Below are 19,487 nucleotides of genomic sequence, written 5' to 3' on the forward strand. Positions count from 1 at the left end.
TTGACAAACTGTAAAAAAATTTAGAAGATGTTATCAGGACTTTACAAAGTAATGTATTTCTGTTGTGTAACTGCTTTCTAACCAAACACGAAGACAAGTATTGTACCATTGTAGCTGTTGTCAAACAAATATGATTCCACGTTTTAAGTTCACCCAAAAACGAAGATTCTGCCATTTTCGTTAGGACGTAAAATTGGCCTTTTTGAGGGCTCGCAACTGTTTAGTTGCACATTCTTCGATAAAATTATTTTGTGCTCAGCTAAAAATAATTATACAAGTTTGGAAAAACTATTTTTGTTGACCACAAGATGGCGCCATTGAGTTTTTGATGTGTTGTCTTTTTGAACAGTCTGAATGTCGCCAAACAAAAACCTGCAACGTTTTTAATGTTCTCACGTTGTTAACCATTTTTAGCCTAAATATTACCAGCATTTCGTTTGGAGGCATTATTTACTGCAAGTTTTTCTGTATAGCTATTTACAAACTTTATAAGTAATGGATAAAAGAAAAGTGAACCTTTAAAAGACCAATTTTGATTAAATGTTTCTATTCATTTTCTTTGGAGGCTCGAACCAGCGACCTTCTTGCTGTTTTGTTCTTGCTGTGACAGCACTACCCACAGCGCCAACCGCGTCGCCGAAAAGTTTAACAATAAAGGTATCTCAGAAAACCTTTATTTTTAAATGTATAGCAGGCAACAAAGAACATGAATTGATTTACACTAGCTTTATTTGAATGAAATATAGACATGATTTTGTATCCATACTATTAACAGCTTGAAGAATACAAAAAAGAGGTGAGGCTCATGCTACTGGTAAATAACATTCCTTAATGCTTTCATTGGTTATTTTGTTAATATTACAATATGACTTAAGGTACATAGGTATACAATTTGTACAAATGTTAAAGAGCTTCACAGTAGACTGTATTATAAAAAGCTAAGAAAATGTGACTTGTTCATTCAAAAGCGTGACAGTAGTAGCAGAGCTGTTTGTTTCTTTTTTTTCTATTGAAGCTTATGCAGTCTCCGACATTTGCAAACTTTCTAAACAATTAGAGTGACTGAATTTTGGCATATGTATGTCCAATACAACGAAACAAATCTTTACAGCACAGTTTTCCACATCCGAATAAGCAACAACTGTCACTAAATATTTGAAAACACTTTCCCATCATCCTGTCTGCAGGTATGGCTATAACATCACTCATTTCAGAGAGGTTGACAATAAGGCATCTACTATGACCTTCAATGAAATAACAGTCTTCGAAACAGAAATTAGAAATGTAAAAACAAAAACTATAATGATAAAATAAAATTCTACACTATAATACCGAATACCCACTTATCTGTGAATGAAAACCATGTGCAACTGTGTCGATGGTGGTAATGCAATTCTCCTCACAGTTTTCTTCTAACCTCTGGTGCATTTAAGGTGTTGAAACATGCATTTCGCTAGGGCCGTCAAACAGTGAAGTGCACATGTTTGCTGAAGACAATAAAATGTCCTTTTCTAAATGTTCCCTACTCATGCAGGCATTTTTATTATCATCTATTTTCACAGGGTACCACTAAAAGCCAAACCTAATTGAACATCAGACTCTTTCAAAATCTCAAACGTCACTCATCAATGGTGAAACCGCTCATTGTGATGTGTGTACATGATAAATATACATAATAAAAGACAACATTTCACAGTAAGGGACGGAGTGGTATCTACAGAGATGATAATGGCTGGATATTGTTTCAGTGTTCACTGAATTTTACCTCATTTTCACATTACAGCCACTGCATTTATGCGCTTTTTCATTTGCTACAGCTATAAAAGGCGGATCTGTACCATGTTTGTTAAAATTACTTGTCTAAATACCATTGTGTTGTTTTACACCAGCATGACTTGGATGTTTTTTTAAAGAAGGGTCGGAGGTGTTCGAGAGGGTTGAGAGAATATTTTAGATAAATACAATATACAAAAAATAAAATAACAACCCTCCTACTGCGACACCACAGACACCCATACAAGAACCACACATACATATTCTCTCATTTCAGAACAGATAAAAATAATAACAATAATGAAAATGTTCTTCGTAAAAGTAATAGATATCTGAAGACGAAACAAAACAGGAAAAGTGTGAGTAGACGACATCCCTCGATGAATCCAGCAAGGCGCGAGGCCTCATGATATGGCAGCTGAGTGATTGTGGATTTGGAAAGAGAGGAATAGAGGGATGAATGAGAGAGAAGGGAGATTGGCCTTTAGTCTCTTGCTCTGGGATTTGGGTCAGAGCACAGTCTCTAGTGTCCTCAGTGGCCACCACTCACTTCCTGCTTTCTGGAAAGCTCTGTGTGTCCCAGTCATGTGACTGCTTTTACAGGCCGACTGCAAAACAGAAAGGAAAGAGGTCAGTTTGATGAAACTACATATTTAAGCTTCCTATTTTTGGTCTTAAATTTGATAAATCTCCCAAAATGGAAAATTTACAGCAATTTTTTTGGGGTGCACTATACCTTTAAAAAAATTGTATCACAAGCTATTATCCTACTGCTATTCCTCACCCATCATTTTGCATAAACGCACACAATATTCTTTCCATCTGCACTGCATCTTCTGTGCCTCCAACTACTGTCTCTCTCTGCTTGTATGACTCAGCACAAGTCACCAAGGCAAGGAGAGAGACAAAGAGAGAGAGAAAGAAAGAGAAAGAGAGAGAGAGAGAGAGAGAGAGTCCTGCACCAAAGCTCCTGCTGGGATGCTATATTTCAGCAGCCTCTGCTGTACTGCAGTGCTGCATTAGCGTTCATCAAACATTTATCAGACACACCCCGCGCTTCTCCCTTCCTCTTCCCACTTCTGCTCACACTTCATCATTAGGGCCCATATCAGGTAATACTAATGAGCTATACTTGTTATTTATTTAAAGGAATAACCTGTGACATGAAAAAACTACTCTTAAAATAAGAGACCACTTCATATTTATCATTAGATCTCTTGTTTTACTATTAACAGGTCTACGTTTTAAATAAAATAATAAATATATATATTATATTAACTCATGACAAATTTATAGGTTTTTACATTTCTTTCCAATTCCATTAAAATTTTTTTTTTTTTTTCAGAAATGACAACTGGTCAAAATTGAAGATTAGTTTTTTGTGTGCCAATGTGATTTCTTAACTGTTCTGAAGTTAAAACACTGGTAATGTGCTGTCTTAAAATGAATATAACTATGGCACATTTTTAGTTTGATATGCTCAAAGTACACTTTATTTTAATTTAGATTTTTTTAATTACTACATTTTTACTTGGCTGTTTTTACAGTGTATTTTAAGTATAACTTGACATGAAACTGTACAATTACCCTTGAAGTGTTTCTTTGGAAAATGCACCAAACTACAGTACTGAAAACAATGTACTGATGCAAATAGATCTGCTGTACACTGTAAAACCCAACAGTCAACTTTATTAAATGAGTATTGTTAACTCAATTTACTGAAAGTTAGTTCTACTCACTTGAAAAAAGTTTTGAACTCAGTGTTGAAGGTAATGAGTTAATTAAATACCTCATTACTTCAACTTAAATGGAGTAAGTTCACAGTACTCATAAAGATTAGTTTTTAACTCAAATGGTTTGTAGCAAACGGTTTTCTCAAATGGTTTGAGTTACCATAACATATTGGGTTTTGCAGTGTATAAGCACTGTATTTGATCATACAGTGTATCTTTTCAAATAAATCGGCCCTCTAACTACATATTGAAGGCTTTGATGAGTGGAAGAGAATAAGAGAGAGCATTAGGGAGGGGGTGGGGAATTTTCCTCGGTCTTTCAGCACAAGTTCATCTCTCTTTACACGGCTTCCCTTTAAGACCCAGCATACAAAGTGAAGGGTCAGGCAGTGGCATTCCTGCTTTGATATCGAAGGTCCCTTGGTTACTGGTACATGGAACAAAAGCTTTTTCATCTCACTAAATGGAAATCCACTTCTAATAAAACTAAGGTCCATTGATGTTTTTAAAAAGGCACCATGTAAAAACTGTGGCAGGTTCACTAAGGAATGTAGAACTTTTTAAGTTCTGTGGTGCACAAAAATTTAAAACATTTTAATTTCAGTTTCTTTTACCATCTAAAATAAAAATGATAAGACAACATCTTAAAATGAAAAAAATAAAACTAATAAAACTAACCTGCTCATGACACTGTGACAACCTCTGTGGAGACAGGCTCGATCTCATTCCCGACCTCCTCCCCTGCAGTGGCATTTGATGTCATCTCTGAAGCGGCCTCCAGTTGGGGAGGAACATTTTTAGCATCTGTCTTTTGACAGTCTGAACCTCTGGATTTTTCCTGGTTTGTGGAAAAATCGGTCTGAGGCTCTTCCAAGTCTTTTTGAGGCCTGTCTTCTGTTGATTCCTGACCCTCTGAACAGTCTTCTTTCATGTTAGTTTCAGGTACATCATCTGCATTTATGACATTTATGACACCAACATTAAATTCCTGTGCGGTCTCAATCTGTACAGCTGTCAGTGTCACTTGACACTGCTCTGCCACAACCTGGTCTTGACTTGCAACTGTGACAGATGTTTCTGCCGTCTTTTCTTCTGGTACAGCTTTTGTCTCTTGCTGGATTTCTGCTTGCACTTCCTTGAGATCAGACTCAACTTGACTTCTTCCTTCTTCACTTTCTGTGCTCTGACTTTTCTCTTCTGCTTGCTTTAGTTCGACTTCACTTTTTGTTACCTCTGTTTCTTGATGCACATCTGCCACCGAGACTGCAGCGACCTCCTCATTCTGCACTTGAATTTCATCTGTGATTGAGATCGGCACTGTTTCTGCAATCTGAATGGCTTCATTGACTGTTTTAGGGGGCTTCTCTGTGACAATGCGAGTTTCTTTATCATCTTTGCAGATGTTGTCGGATGCTGCTGGCTTGTCTGAACTTGATCCTTCCACAGTTGTTTCCACTGAGATTTCATTAACTTTGACTTCCGCTGATGTGATACAGCTCTCCTCAGTAGTCTTCTCAGGCACATTTTGCTCGGCGTGTGTCTCAGCAAAGTTTTCTACAACATTTTGAATGATCTCTTGCACAATAACACTGCTCTGTTTCTCAATGATTTCTGCTTCTGTCACTTGGGTTGCCTGAATTACTTCGGTTTCTTCTTTCACATTCTCAGTTACTTCCTCAAGCGCAACACTAACTTTTGTTGAAGCTGCTTCAATGCTTCCCTCAACTAAACCTTGAGCAGAGACAACCTCAACCTCATTCACTGCAACTTGGATTTTGTGGTCACTAGTGGAAAGAACAACAGGAACATTTTCCATAAGACTTTCTTTAGCTATATCTGCTGAATGGGATTCTGTTGTCTCAGATATTGAGCTAACACAGACAGTCTCTTTGATGACTGCAAATTCTTCTGTGGCAGCGACAACAGGTATGGGATCTTCTGTAGATCCAGCGATTTGAGAAGCAGGTACCTCTGGAATTGTTGCCAGGACCTCCTCTGTAGCAGGTGTGGAAACACCCTCCACTGATGCTACTTCAACTGTGGCAACAGTCTCTTTAACATCCTCAAGTTCTTGCACTTTCTCACCTTCAGCAATAGCAACTTCAGTGACTTCTGCAGTTTGAGCACAGATTGCCTCTTCAACAGTTGCTTGAACAGGACCAGCAGACTCAACCTCAGGGGACTTTTCTGCCATTACTGGCTCTTCAAGAATTTCTGGTTCCTGTTGCACAGCACTGATCACAGCTACTTTGACTGCTGCTACTTCATGGATATCAGCCACAGTTTCTGCTTCAGGAGTGTCTTTAATCTCTTCAAACTGTGCTTTCTCTTCAATTGCATTTTCTATAGGCTGATCTTTTAGCTCTGTCTGAACTCCACTAGTATGAGCCTCGTGGACCTCATCCTCAGTCACAGTGACCTTTTCAGGCTCATCTGTTTTTTCTTCAACAGCCATCTCTGTGACTAGTGGCTGGCTAACAACAGTGACTGACTCTACTGAAGGCTTCTGATTGAGGCTTTCTTCCTCCACTGCCTTTATCTCACTAGTGTCAAGGCCGGTGCAAACAGCGACTGCCTCGTTTTTCTCATGTGCAACCAAGACTGTTTTCTGTTCTTTGATGGCAGACTCAACCAGAAGAGCATCAGTGGTGATGGCAACTACTGTTTCCTGTTCCTCTGTCATAGTGACAGCCATGGCATTTGTGGTAACACTGATAGTTTCCACAGCTTCTTGTATAACTACATCAGTTTTCCTCTCTACACCATCACCAGGGACAGGGGTTGTTTCGCCTGATGTATCTGGTGATGCTGTAACGCGTGAAACAGCAGAAACCATTTCAGTCTCCTCTACTTGTTCAAGGGCCGTAACAGCTTCTGATGTAAGCTCCACAATATCCTCTGCAATGGTGTTGTCAGTGGATTTGGGTGTGGCAGCTGTGTCGCCTTCTTCAGGTATATCACTTAATTGCTTTCCTTCTGTTTCATCCTCAACATTTTCCACAGTGGTTGATATCCAAGATGGTGATCTATCTTCAGCTGAGGCCTTTGCCTGAGTGACTGTTGCAGATTCCTGCTTTACCTCTTCTGCCTTAACTGCAGCTTCTGCAGATGGCTCGCTGTCATATTCTGAAAGAGGCACCACGGCTGGAGTATCAGAGTCATCCTCTGCAGAGCCAACGTCAGATGATACCTGCTCTTGTTTCCCATCAGACTTCTTCTTCCTGCGTGGAATCAGTTTTCTCAAAGAGAAAGAGGACTCTTCTTTTGGGGTTTCACTGTCAGAGGTTGTCTGCTCTGGACCCGAGGCTTCATCAGATTTGTCTTCTGCTTTAGTTTTCTTTCTCTGGGTTACCAGCCTCTTGAAGGACTCCCAGGTAGACACAAGTTCACCCTCTGGTTCAGGGGAAGAAGCTAAATTCTCATGGTCAGCTTCACCAGAGCTTACAAGAGGGGACTCGGCAGTCTTTGCCGGCTCTTCTTCGGATGGCTGCACTTCTTCTTCAATTTTAGCTTCTTCATCATCAGAATCAGATGTCTTTCTGGCCCTTTTTTTAGATGACCCCACACAAATAAGAGCTTCCCAGGACACAGATGTATCCATTTTTCTCTTTGGCTCTTCTGCAACCGATTCAGGCTTCTCAACTTTTGGCTCAGTCTTAGATTCTGCCTGTGACTCTTCTTTAGTCTCTTCTTTAGGCTCTTCTTTAGATTGTACCTCCTCTGTTGGTTTAGGCTCATCAGCTTTCTCATCAGAGATGGCACTCTCTGTTGAAGATAGGGTAGAAGATTTGGGTTTGTCTCCAGGTGCTTCATCTTCACTCTCAGAGGGCCTTTTGACACGCTTTTTTGGTGTGACTAGTTTTTTGAAAGAGGACCAAGGTAAAATTCCTTCTTTCTTCTTTTCACCATCAGAAGTGACTGGTTCACCATCGGGCTCTACTGCTTGGGCCACCTCAGCTTGAGTTACCTCCCCTACAACATGCTCACCAGATTCTTCTGGAGAAGATGCTCCGCTGTCAGGTTTCTGGGGTTCTGTGGACTCAGTTGACTGGACTGTGTCAGCAGCTTGTTCACTTGGTTCTGTTTGCTTTGACTCTGCATCTTTCTTACTCTTATGCTTTTTGGATGACAGCTTTTTTAGACCTGCTCCCGTAAACAGCTTCTTAAGTGGGCTTCCATGAGCTTTTGATTTCTCTTGAGATGACAGGATTTCAGGTTCAGTGGTAACCTCTTCTGAAATATCTGGCTTGTCACTTGTTTTTGCGTCATCAGCGGGTTGGGTTGTTTCAACAGCTGGAGCTTCAGCAGGTTCAGCCTGAGTCACAGTTTCAGCTTCACTCGTAGCCTCAACCTCTACTTTAAGATCTTGTTGCTCTTCTGTCTTAGTGGAAGTCACTTCATTGGTTGTTTCAGCAGTCGTTTCAGCTTTAGATTCAACAGTTTCAAATGGTTTCTCTATCTGCTCACCCTCAGCTGGTTCGCTTTCAGCATCAACTTTAGCTTCTTCTGTAGCCTCAGGAACACCCTCTGCTGTTTCCTCGGTTTCCTTAATGTCCTCCTCTGCAGGCTTTTCCTTGACATGTTCCTCATCTTTGGGCTTTTTGAAGCTTGCCTTTTTTCGCAGGTTAGAAAAGATTCCCTGAGTAAAAAATCTCTTAAAGGGACTTTGTGTCTCCTGAGAAGGTGGGCTTGTGGGCGATTCAGACGGCACTTCTGGCTCTGGTTCTTTCTCTGATATTGTCCCCGTTTCTTCAGCAGGTTTTTCAGTTTCATCATTACTGGCCTTTTCAGTCTCTGATGGGGCATCAACTACAATTTGTTCTGCTGGTTCCTCTGCCTTCTCATTTACTTCTTCAGCTTTGGCCTCATTTTCTGTGGTTTCTGGTGATTTTTCTTCCATAGACTTGTCCTCCTCTGCAGCAGGTTCCTCTTTCTTTTCCTCAGTGGCTGCATCTGCACCACTCTCTGCTTCCTTCACTGTCAGCAGTTGCACAGGCTCAGTCTTCTCATTCTTGTCTTTCTTCAGTGTGAACTTGAATCCAACGAAACGGAAAATCTTCTTGAACCCCACTTCATTGGCCTCTTCTTGTTTTTCCTCTGCCACCTTCTCTTCAGCAGTTGTAATCTCATCTGCATTTGCAGAATCGTCTCCTTTCTCTCCATTAACTTGAGGGGCAACCTCTTCCTGGTGCACATCTATTGTTTCAGGGCTGTCTTCTTTTGGGGAGATGGTGTCCGTTTGGCCAACTGAAATAAAAGTAAAATGAAAGATTTTATTAAATTGCTTGCATAAATTTATTAACTTATACTAATGATACTTAATTGGACATCTCAAAAATAAAATGAATCAGGTCATCATCATTGAAATCTTCAAGTTAACAGATTATTAAATAACATAACACTCCAAGTCTTTAAAAACGCCTTTGTCTTTTGTCTCTTGTGGATAGTCAACCCTCAAAAGGAATAAGTTTAGAAAAACAGGTTAGTAGTTATAGTATTAAAAGCAAAATACATGATCTAGTGAGATGATTAACTCAAGATGGAGGACTGTGTCATTTGAAGGAAATCAGAGCCACATTGCTGGAAAACCTGCAAAAACATTTTCCCCCCATACAGATTTAATCAGGCATATGATGGCAATCTGATATTAAGTTTACATATTCTGGTCTCTTGCCTGTAAATGTTAACCAAAACTATAAAACGGGGAGTGATGACAACAGTTAACTTAAAGGCAAACAGGGAAAATTTCCATGTAGTAAGCTTCACAGCTATGCAGGATATGTTGCCAAACTTTTGAACTATGAAATTGACCTGATTTAATAAAACGCAGCAAACTCATAATGAAGGGGCTTGTTTGTGATAGTACTTTACTAATAGTAATCTGCATGTAAGCACAGTAAGCATCTAAAACTGAATGTAACTAAAGTCACAACAGGTGGTTAAACAAAAAAAACAAACACACACACACACTTAATGTCTTAAATTCCTCGCTCATCTATCTGTGTTTTGACAGGAGTGGATTGGTTTTGAGGGTGTGGGTCTAGGAAGAGGGAGTCATGTTCACATATAGTGTGGGCCTCCTAGAGGCCCAGTTTCCCTTTGACATCCAACCTAGCAAGGGACCACTCACATCTGGCTCTGCTTGCTCTTGCTTTGGGGTCTGAAACCCACCCAGTGACTTTAAAAACAAATTCCAAGCATTTTTAATGCATGGATATCACATTACTTGGCATCCTACACAATTGTATGACACAGGCCTAGATAAAGCAAACACGTTTATCAAACTAACAACTTAAGCCAACGATCCAAATGATTTATAAATCATTTTTATGTGACTGGTAAAGTCTTACTCTACCCTTAAAAAATTACAATGAAACAACAAAATAGAAAATAATAACAAATGCTCTTAATCATGCCATGGTCACCCAGTGGAAAATTCATTTACATTCTTACATTCACTTATCCACCTTCAGAAAGTTTAAATGAAGATAGCTTCACTGTGGTTTCAAAGTCTGCTGTAAATATAGTGAAGCACTAATCTAATCCCACAATTCAATGTGGTACTGGGGTGCAATGGCATTCCCATCCCCCTACAATACAACAAGCCATCCCCCCCACAGACCAAACCCAATTCTAAACTTTAGCTTAGGAAGACTGTATTGTGTTGTGCTCTTTGTCTCCAAATGGGCCCCTGGATTTTTCCTGCTTTAGCTAAAAAGGGAGGGGGGGGGGGCACACTATTGTCTGTCCTGGAACCTAAACTACCATGATGAAATCCTAGCTGTAAAATGGGAAAGAGGCATTATGGGAAGCCATATAGAATGACAGACAGAACATTTTGATGATATGGAAGAGTGATTACTGAACAAGCTGTAAAACTTTTGGAAAAGTTTGGCAGTATCTAAGAATTAGGCAACATTTAGAAAAAATAAACATTAAACTATAACATGCTGCTGTTGCCTCACACAGCTGGAGTTATGTCTGTGCAGTGTGTATGTGGATTTATTTTTACTTGGTTATGGAAAACAAAATGGGTCAGGGACTATGGGTAAGCCATCAGTCGCCCTACATTTGCTTTTGTCTCAGATTGGGGAAACTCGAGCCAAGGAATTCGATAGCGTGTCTGTTGTGGCTGTTAAAGTGTAGAACTGTGGGTGGGTGGGGGCAGATGCCATCTGAAATCACAGTAGTTTGATAGCTGGGCTTTCTAGAATGCCGGGGGAAGGGTGGATGTTTGTTGAGATGGGTCTGAGGTAATGGTCAACAACCCCCTACCCCTTGCTGTTACATGCAAATGCAGGCTGTTCATTAGTGGAATCTGTGAGTTTAGGGAAGTTGCAGGAAGAATGAGCAGTAGACTGACTGCCGGACCCCCACCAGGCCAACTACCCCACCTCCCACACTTAATAACTATACTTTAGTGAGTCTTGCTCCCTTTGACTTGAGTTGAATGGAACAATCGAGATTTTGTAACTGATACTATCAATATCTATACTTTTAGGATGGATTGTGGTGAATAAAAACATTAAGAATGCAAAAACGCAATAAACCTGCAATGTGCTCTGTTAATATTTGCAATGATTAAAGCAAATTAAAGTGAAATTTGTGAAAGAATAGAAAAAACTGAGACCAGGATCTCCACACAAAAAGCTTAATAAACATTCGCAGCTAATCAAAACTCTCTCTGAAGTCATGTGCAGAAGGTAATCAATTCCATACACACACCCACACCACCTCTAGAGAACCCTGACTAAGATCTGAGGAGCTTAAAAACTCATTAAAATTCCTGAAAAAAGAAGGACATCTGAGACCACTGGAGCCCATCAGGTCTGAAACTTCCAAGAAACCTCTACAGTACATGAATGAACCCACCCAATGGTTTGCCTCTTTTTACATAAAATCAACTCACAGTATTAGACTCAGGCTGATCCCCAATACATAAAGGAATGGATCACTCTTAAATTTAATTCCCATCATATTCTCAATTACTACAATCCTGCATGAGCGTTTACTTTACACAAGAGAAGATATTTTGAAAAAAGTTTGTAACCAAACATATGCTGGTCCTTATCAACTTCCTTAGTATTTTTTATACTATGGAGGTCAATGGAGCAACTGTTTGTTTACACGCATTTTTCTAATTATCTTCTTTTTGGTTAAAAGAGAATGGAACACACAAGTTCAGGGTGAGCACACAACGATGACACAGTTTTAATTTGAGGATGAACTATCCCATCAATGGTTAACGCTTTACAGTCAACACCCAAGTACCACTGTCCACATCCAAAACGCTGATTCAAAAAGCAATATATTTCTGTGAAATAAACTGAAAACTTCCATGAACCCTTCATTCATCATAAGTTCTATAAGACCAAGACTCAAAGAAACACAGATTAACTTAACATACAAATAAACAAACCAACCTGGAGCAGAAAATGATTCTTATGAAAAACCTATTCAATATTTTCAGATTAGAACAACATTACCCTCTACACAAAGATGCCACAGGGTACAGATGAGATGGCCTCAATTCAATTTTGTCCAATACATATCTTAAGATGACCCACTAATAATAAAAAACCCAGTAACCATCTCCACCATCCTCAAATATTAACCACAATTCACAGATTTTAAATGCATCTTACCTGTTAGAGTTATTGTCCCAAGCATTTCAGAAACTTTCGCAAACACTTCTCAGGGGGAAAAAAAAGAAAAAGAAAAAAGATTTGCCGTTTATCTTTCGCTGACAGAGATGCTTTTTATACGCCCCTCTTGTAAAAGTCCTGCTTCCTCTCAGATTATGATCAGCTGATTGGCTTTAAAGCTACACTCTTGTTTCCCTCTCTTTCTCTATGATGTGAGCTCGTGTTGAGGCCAGACGTCTCTTCTTCTCGGTTTCTGGGTGAGAATGAGGAGAGCGGGAGGGTAACACACATTTCAACAGACAGTGACACATGTCCTATGTGGGACCACCCCACCCATGCCCCCCCATAACCCCCCACTCCTCCTCTTTTTCAGCTGTTCTCCACTCAATGAGTTTCCCTCTTCCTTCCCCCTCCACTCCTCTTCACACACACCCTCCACCCACTCACTTCAAACTCCAACATTCCTCTTCCCAACTTTTTCATTCCCTGTTTAAGATGATTGTCCAGCAATAGCTAAAATGTGTGTGTGTATGTGTGTGTATGAAGGGAGGGAGGATTACTCATGTTATCAAAGGCATTTCTGTACATGATGTTTTGCAGAGCTCCACACACCCCTCCAGTCTATCATTCTAGATGGTGAATTCCATATGACACAGAAATGGACTCGGGTGAAATGAGGACCTCCACAGTATGTTCTGATATATCTCATCTGTCCGTTGACTCTCTTTTTCAGTCTACCAAGAAAATATCAGCTTCGCTCTTCAATAATAAAGTATGCAGGGTTCAACATGAAAACTTTTACCACATCTGGCAAGGGTGAGAGACATAAAATAAAATGAAAAATAATTCTTAGATGTTGTAAATAAAGATTAAGAGATTACGATTACATAAAAATACTAATTAATTCAACGAGTTACTTTTAGCTCCATTATTTTTGAAACTATCACTTTTTTGGGGAAATGTTAATGCAAATCACACCATTTTACTCTCCTCACATCATTTTGCCGGTCATAAATACACTTATAAACTGTATTTTTGCACTAATCATATTTTTATTTCATTTAAATTCAATTACACTGTAAAAAGTGGTGAACTTTTAAAGTGGTAAACTGTTTTTAAACAAATCTAACTCATAAAAATAAGTTTTACTGTTATAAAATTAAAATTATAAAATATAAAATAAAATATTGATAAAATAAAACATTTAGTTTGTTTAATAACATTTCATCCCAATGAAACCACCTAATTTTGATTGTACTATTATGGATTACATTTTCCAAGTGAATTAAAAAACACTTCAGGTCACAAAACATGAGGTCAATATAACAGTATTTAATTTTTTTATTTATGATTTAGTGGTTTTATGTGATAAATATTCTATATATAAGTTGCCATACAGAAAAAAAACACACAGATTTCATCCATTCTCTGCTACAAGCCTTGAAAATATGTGTTAACATATTAACTTCTCTGACTAAAGTGAGCTGCTCTAAAATATTTTAGGTAAAATTGTCTTTATTTTAAAAATCCCTTAAAAGTTTGTCCATGTGAACTGCACTAAAGTAAAAGGTTAGCAAATAAATTGACTTCCCATTTCGAATGAGACTAGAATGCTAATGTAATGAGGCTGCCACTCTAAAGTGCTAACGGTTCATCCAAAGCGTAAACTGAGGCAGCTTTTTTCATTCAACTTTTGTTGAAGCAGGATGGCTGAAGAAAGCCAGCAAGATTCCTCAGCATACAGGGCTCTAATCAGACATCTCACACCTTGCCATTGTTCCCACGGAATGTGTGAATTCCAGCTCAAATCTTCTACTAAACGAGTGATAACAACCCTAATCCAGTTTGGTCCCGAACCTACAGACAACACGGAAACTCATCTGGTTAAACCTGGTATTTTATCTCTGCTAAACTGGATGCTTTCTCTCTGATTTCTGATAGTTAAGATACTGAACTGTCTGGAATGTAACACCAGGCTTTAACATAAGTGTTTGGGTGCAATGCTAGAGGGGACAAGTAGGGCAAATTCTTCTTGAATAGCTGATGAATAGCCGTCTTCAGACTTTATTGTGATCTACAGCAGCAGACAGGGCCATGGGGCTCAGATCAGAGGGGTTTGACACATGGGAAAGGCTTTTTGTCCCCAGTGACTCCACAGGAGTGGAATTCAATAAGCACAAACTCTCACACTGAAGACGGTGTGAGTCACTCCCTTTCTACTGTAATGGGCATTCCTCAAAAGAGGAAGCTTGTATTCTCCTTCCTGCATCTACCACTCACAAGCTGACTCATAATTAAAAATGTGACTATGAAGACACTTTTACATGGATAGCAGTATTCTAATATTAACAACATTAAGACAAATTAAAAATCAACCAAGACAAAAAAGAAAAGCCATGATCACAGTAAACACAAACTGAATGAAGGCACAAGTAGGCAACTATAGTGGTAATACTCCAGTATTACCACTAGGGATGTCCAGATCCAATCACGTGATCGTAAATCAGGCCAGATCATGCGGTTTCAGACTGGATCGGAATTGGACGTTACCTACCGATCAGGACGATATTTTACATATACAGTTGAAGTCAGAATTATTAGCCCCGCTGAATTATTAGCGCCCCCTGTTTATCCCCCCCCCCCCAATTTCTGTTTAACGGAGAGAAGATTTTTTCAACATATTTCTAAACATAATAGTTTTAATGACTAATTTCTAATAACTGTTTTATTTTCACTGCCATAATAACAGTAAATTATATTTTACTATATATATTTTCAAGACACTTCTATGCAGCCTAAAGTGACATTTAAAGGCTTAACTAGGTTAATTAGGTTAACTAGGGAGGTTAGGGTAATTAGGCAAGTTATAAAAATATAGCTTAAAGGGGCTAATAATTCTGAAAACTAAAAATTCTAGACAAAATAAAACAAATAAGACTTTCTCCAGAAGAAAAAATACTATCAGACATACTGTGAAAATTTCCTTGCTCTGTTAACCATCATTTGGAAATATTTAAAAACGAAAAAAAAAAAAAAAAAATTTAAAGAGGGGCTAATAATTCTGACTTCAACTATATATTGTCATTATTTTTTAATACATCTAAAGTTATGCGCACAGAGTTAGACCTCTTTTTTTGACCACAAAGAAACAGCAACGCGTGCAGCATGACATCACTTTGTTGTAGAGACGCTATTGGTTAAATGCCGGCAAAGTAGAACAAGGAAGCAGCTTGAAGCAGAAAGTGCGAGTATGTCCGTGGTCTGGAGGTATTATAAAGTTGATGACGACAACATTGTCATACCAAACTGTGAGATATGTAAATTTGGGATTGTCTCCCAGGTATTTTAAGATTAGGTGCTATTTGTTTTTATTAGATTTTTGCACTAAAGTCCAAAAGTGAAGAATTGATGTTATTTATTGCTTGATTGTTTAAGCTACCTCACAGAAGTGCTCTGTTTGTTAACAGAGTTGTTGAATGTTAAAATAAGGTGAATTATTAAGGAACATCCTGGATCTGTTTATTCGCTCATTTTTTTTCATGTATTATAGAAGTATTGGATCGGGTTTCAGTATCGGTAGATTATTAAAAAATCAAATGACTCGGACTCGAGAGCAAAAAAACCTAATCGGGACATCCTTAATTACCACTATAGTTGCATATTATAATATATACTTACACCTTAATCACACTGTTACCATTATATATGACTTTTCACTGCATTTTATAAGAGGATGCACACATGGCAGTGGTTAACAATTTGACAGCAAACAAAAGAGCACAGCTATGGCAAGAATTTGTATCCACTATCATCTGTATACTGTGTATGGTGCCCTTACAAAGAAAAGTGTGTAAACCCCAAGCTTAACATTTTTAACAAGTAAATGAACTATGTGCATAATTATAGTCAACTTAACAGTTCCATGTCACAATAGATTAACTCGCTTTTTAAAGGACAGTCAACTTGAAGGCAATTTTAAAGGCCAGTTTATAGTTCTGCATCGAGTGCAATAGCAGTCGCATATTCTTCACACAGCCTGAAACAAACCTCCACAAAATTGCAACTACACTGCCATGATGCAGAGTTCAAGATTGGTCAGCTTGGTAGCAGTTATGATTGTGGGCAAGGCAGAGAGTCCCCTTGAGTCCCACAGAGGTGCTCTGAATGGATACTTTAGTTTTGTGTTTACTTCATGATTAAAGTCACTGATTTCCACCTCTTTCTTCCTTTAATAAGTTTGAACTAACACAGTGAAACGTAAAAGCCCCATTGCCTACTTGCAATTCATATGTGTTACTGCAGAACAAGACAGACAGAACAGGGTCTATAAATGCTTAGGGGTCTATAAATGCTTACAACAGCCTCAGCTGTCTCCTTTTTAAAAAGTAAAGTAACTAATTGCTTTTTAGAGTGTGGAGTGAATGTCAGATGGCATCACTTGTGCCACTTTGTACTTTAACATAAAACACAGGAGGAAAAGCAACACAAGTAAACACCCTAATTATCTTTTTCTGGATGAAGTACATAATTAGATTATTGATGTCCATTTAAACGTGCAGAATGATTGCATGAGTGGTTTCTTCTAGCCTGACGTGGTAAGATGTGATAAAATACCAACAGACAATTGCAGTCATGGCTCAGGATGACATGCATGTTATCTCCTGCATCAGGGAAGCGTGATCAAACAGAAAAGCGTGAGCTGTCGGCTGTCTGTTTTGGCTGGGAATATATGGAGGTAGGCTTCCCACTGGCCTGGGGACTTGCAGGGGATGCTGGGACGTCATTGCAGACCCCAACTCACACACGTACACACATACTTCCAGATACACACGCCCTCATCTGTGCACGCATTCCTCCAGCCAGGAAGATGATGCCAAAATAATGGGAGGAAAAGGAAATGAGAGCTGTGCGAAGATCTGGACAGGATCAGAGCGATGTCTCCAAGTCTTCAGCATTCTCCTGTTGTATACTTCCATCTGATTTCACTCACTGCATTATATTTAAACAGTATCTCGAGATTTCGCAACTTCCTCCAACTCTATGCCTCTACATCAAGCTTTCCTTGTTTTACTCTGGCCGTTTCCTTTGCTTTCTATGGATGGAGGAAGCTGAGGAATGCTTGCACAGGAAGAACGCTCATTCTTTTGCGTCATTGCTTCCTCTTCCTTCACTTCAGTTTCCTTGACTGTTAGGTCATTTTCTTTCCCTAGGCTATTTTATTCACTTTTCAGAAAGGATACTTTGACAATGACTCAGATTACTGATAGTACATAATCACTCTATGAATTGTCACAGTGTCCTGGACAGTGTGTAACAGTGACATCATAATTTACGGTACAGTGCAATAATTTGAAGAGAGAAAAAAAAATGGATGTATGTGGTCAAATCCATTCAAAGAACAAAAAAGACCACCTCCTCTTTGGCTTCCTGACCTACACATAATTGGTATATGTTGCTGTAAAAAAGAACACCGAAAAGAAGATTTTCCTTCACTGTGTAATATAATATAATATAATATAATATAATAACACATAACATAACATAACACATATAACATATAACATAACATAATATAATAACATAACACATAACATAACACATATAACATAACATAACATAATATTATAACATAACACATATAACATATAACATAATATAATATAATAAAATAACATAACACATAACATAACATAACACATATAAGATATAACATAACATAATATAATAACATAACACATAACATAACATAATATTATAACATAACACATATAACATAACATAACACATATGACATATAACATAACATAACATAATACTATAACATAACACATACAACATAACATAATATAACATAACACATATAACATAACATAACACATATAACATAACATAATATAATAACATAACACATATAACATAACATAACACATATGACATATAACATAACATAACATAATACTATAACATAACACATATAACATAACATAATATAACATAACACATATAACATAACATAATATTATAACATAACACATATGACATAACATAACATAATATAATATAATAACATAACACATATAACATAACATAACACATATAACATAACATAATATAACAACATAATATAATAACATAACACAACACAACACAACACAACACAACACATATAACATAATAACATAATAAAATAAAATAAAATAAAATAAAATAAAATAAAATAAAATAAAATAAAATAAAATAAAATAAAATAAAATAAAATAAAATAAAACATAACATAACATAACATAACATGGAAAAAAGTGAACATGTAGTAATGTAAAATATCAAGCCAACATTTGATTGAGTCTGAACAATGTATTCCCTATTAACCCACACCAATTCTCACTTTCAATATCCTTGTGTCAATATTCTCAGTCAGGATGAATGTTTGACTGTCAAACAATAATAAAACTAGACTTTTACAAGGCAAACTCTTATTTCTTTTCATTAAAGGGTTAGTTCACCCAAAATGAAAATTTGCTCACTATTTACTCACACCCGTGTGGTTCTGAATTTTTTTCTGTTGAACACAAAACAAGCTATTCTGAATAATGTTTACGAATGTTCTGAAGAAGTCGATGGCTTTTTACCAACATTCTTAAGTATATTTTCCTTTGTATTCAACAGAAGAAACTCAAACAGGTTTGGATCAAATAGAGGGCGACTAAATGATGACAGATATTTTATCTCTTTAACGCACTCTTTACATTTCTTTTCATTTATGCAGTTTTATTGGCACAAATCGAAAAGTATTAAATTACATTTAATCTAACACATATTCACACTCTCCATGCGGTTTTCTCTTTCTGCCAACGCCTCCATCGCTCCACACTTCTCACATTCCATTCTCATGTCATCTCAACTTTCCTCATGCGTGTGTCTGATCAACAGCACGAGTATGACTGAAAACACACTTGTAGTATCAAATGTGTACTCAGTCAAGATAAAAAAACAACAACTTCTTTAAACAGAAGAAATCTGTGCAGTTCATATTGTGGTTTTTAAATATGTTGACCCAAATATTTTTTTGGAAAACAAGTGCTCAATCAAATTAATGTGTTCATAATTTTCCAGGAATCTGACCTCAAATTATACTGCAGCTCTGCTAAAGTAATTCTAAGAAGTGAAGTACTGACCACACACCCTCACACACACATTTGAACGACATATTTTCATATGGAGTATCCCCATTATAGTTACATATTATAATATGTAGAGTTCAGATGCAAAAACCTATAAATGCCATCTGAAATGGTCTCCTAAAATGACCATTTTTGTCAGCCTTCTATGTTTATTT

General features: G+C 37.7%; 1 protein-coding gene across 2 annotated transcripts in view; it reads right to left on the reverse strand.

The window, feature by feature from the left end:
• Positions 1-711: 711 nt before the first annotated feature.
• The window catches only part of akap12b (A kinase (PRKA) anchor protein 12b), a 54,664-nt gene continuing 35,888 nt past the window's right edge, over positions 712-19,487 (reverse strand). Inside the window, exons 1-3 of one of the 2 annotated variants that reach the window (XM_056480660.1) lie at positions 12,152-12,421; positions 4,185-8,753; positions 712-2,381 (exon numbers count right to left, since the gene is read on the reverse strand). In XM_056480660.1, the coding sequence (XP_056336635.1) occupies positions 4,189-8,753; positions 12,152-12,176 (4,590 nt within the window). In that variant the 5' untranslated portion in view covers positions 12,177-12,421 and the 3' untranslated portion in view covers positions 712-2,381; positions 4,185-4,188. Of the gene's footprint in view, positions 2,382-4,184; positions 8,754-12,151; positions 12,422-19,487 lie in introns of those variants that run through there. The other variant, XM_056480659.1, reaches the window with a different exon arrangement.

The sequence above is a fragment of the Danio aesculapii genome, chromosome 20 (assembly GCF_903798145.1).
Source record: "Danio aesculapii chromosome 20, fDanAes4.1, whole genome shotgun sequence".
Lineage (NCBI taxonomy): Eukaryota > Metazoa > Chordata > Actinopteri > Cypriniformes > Danionidae > Danio > Danio aesculapii.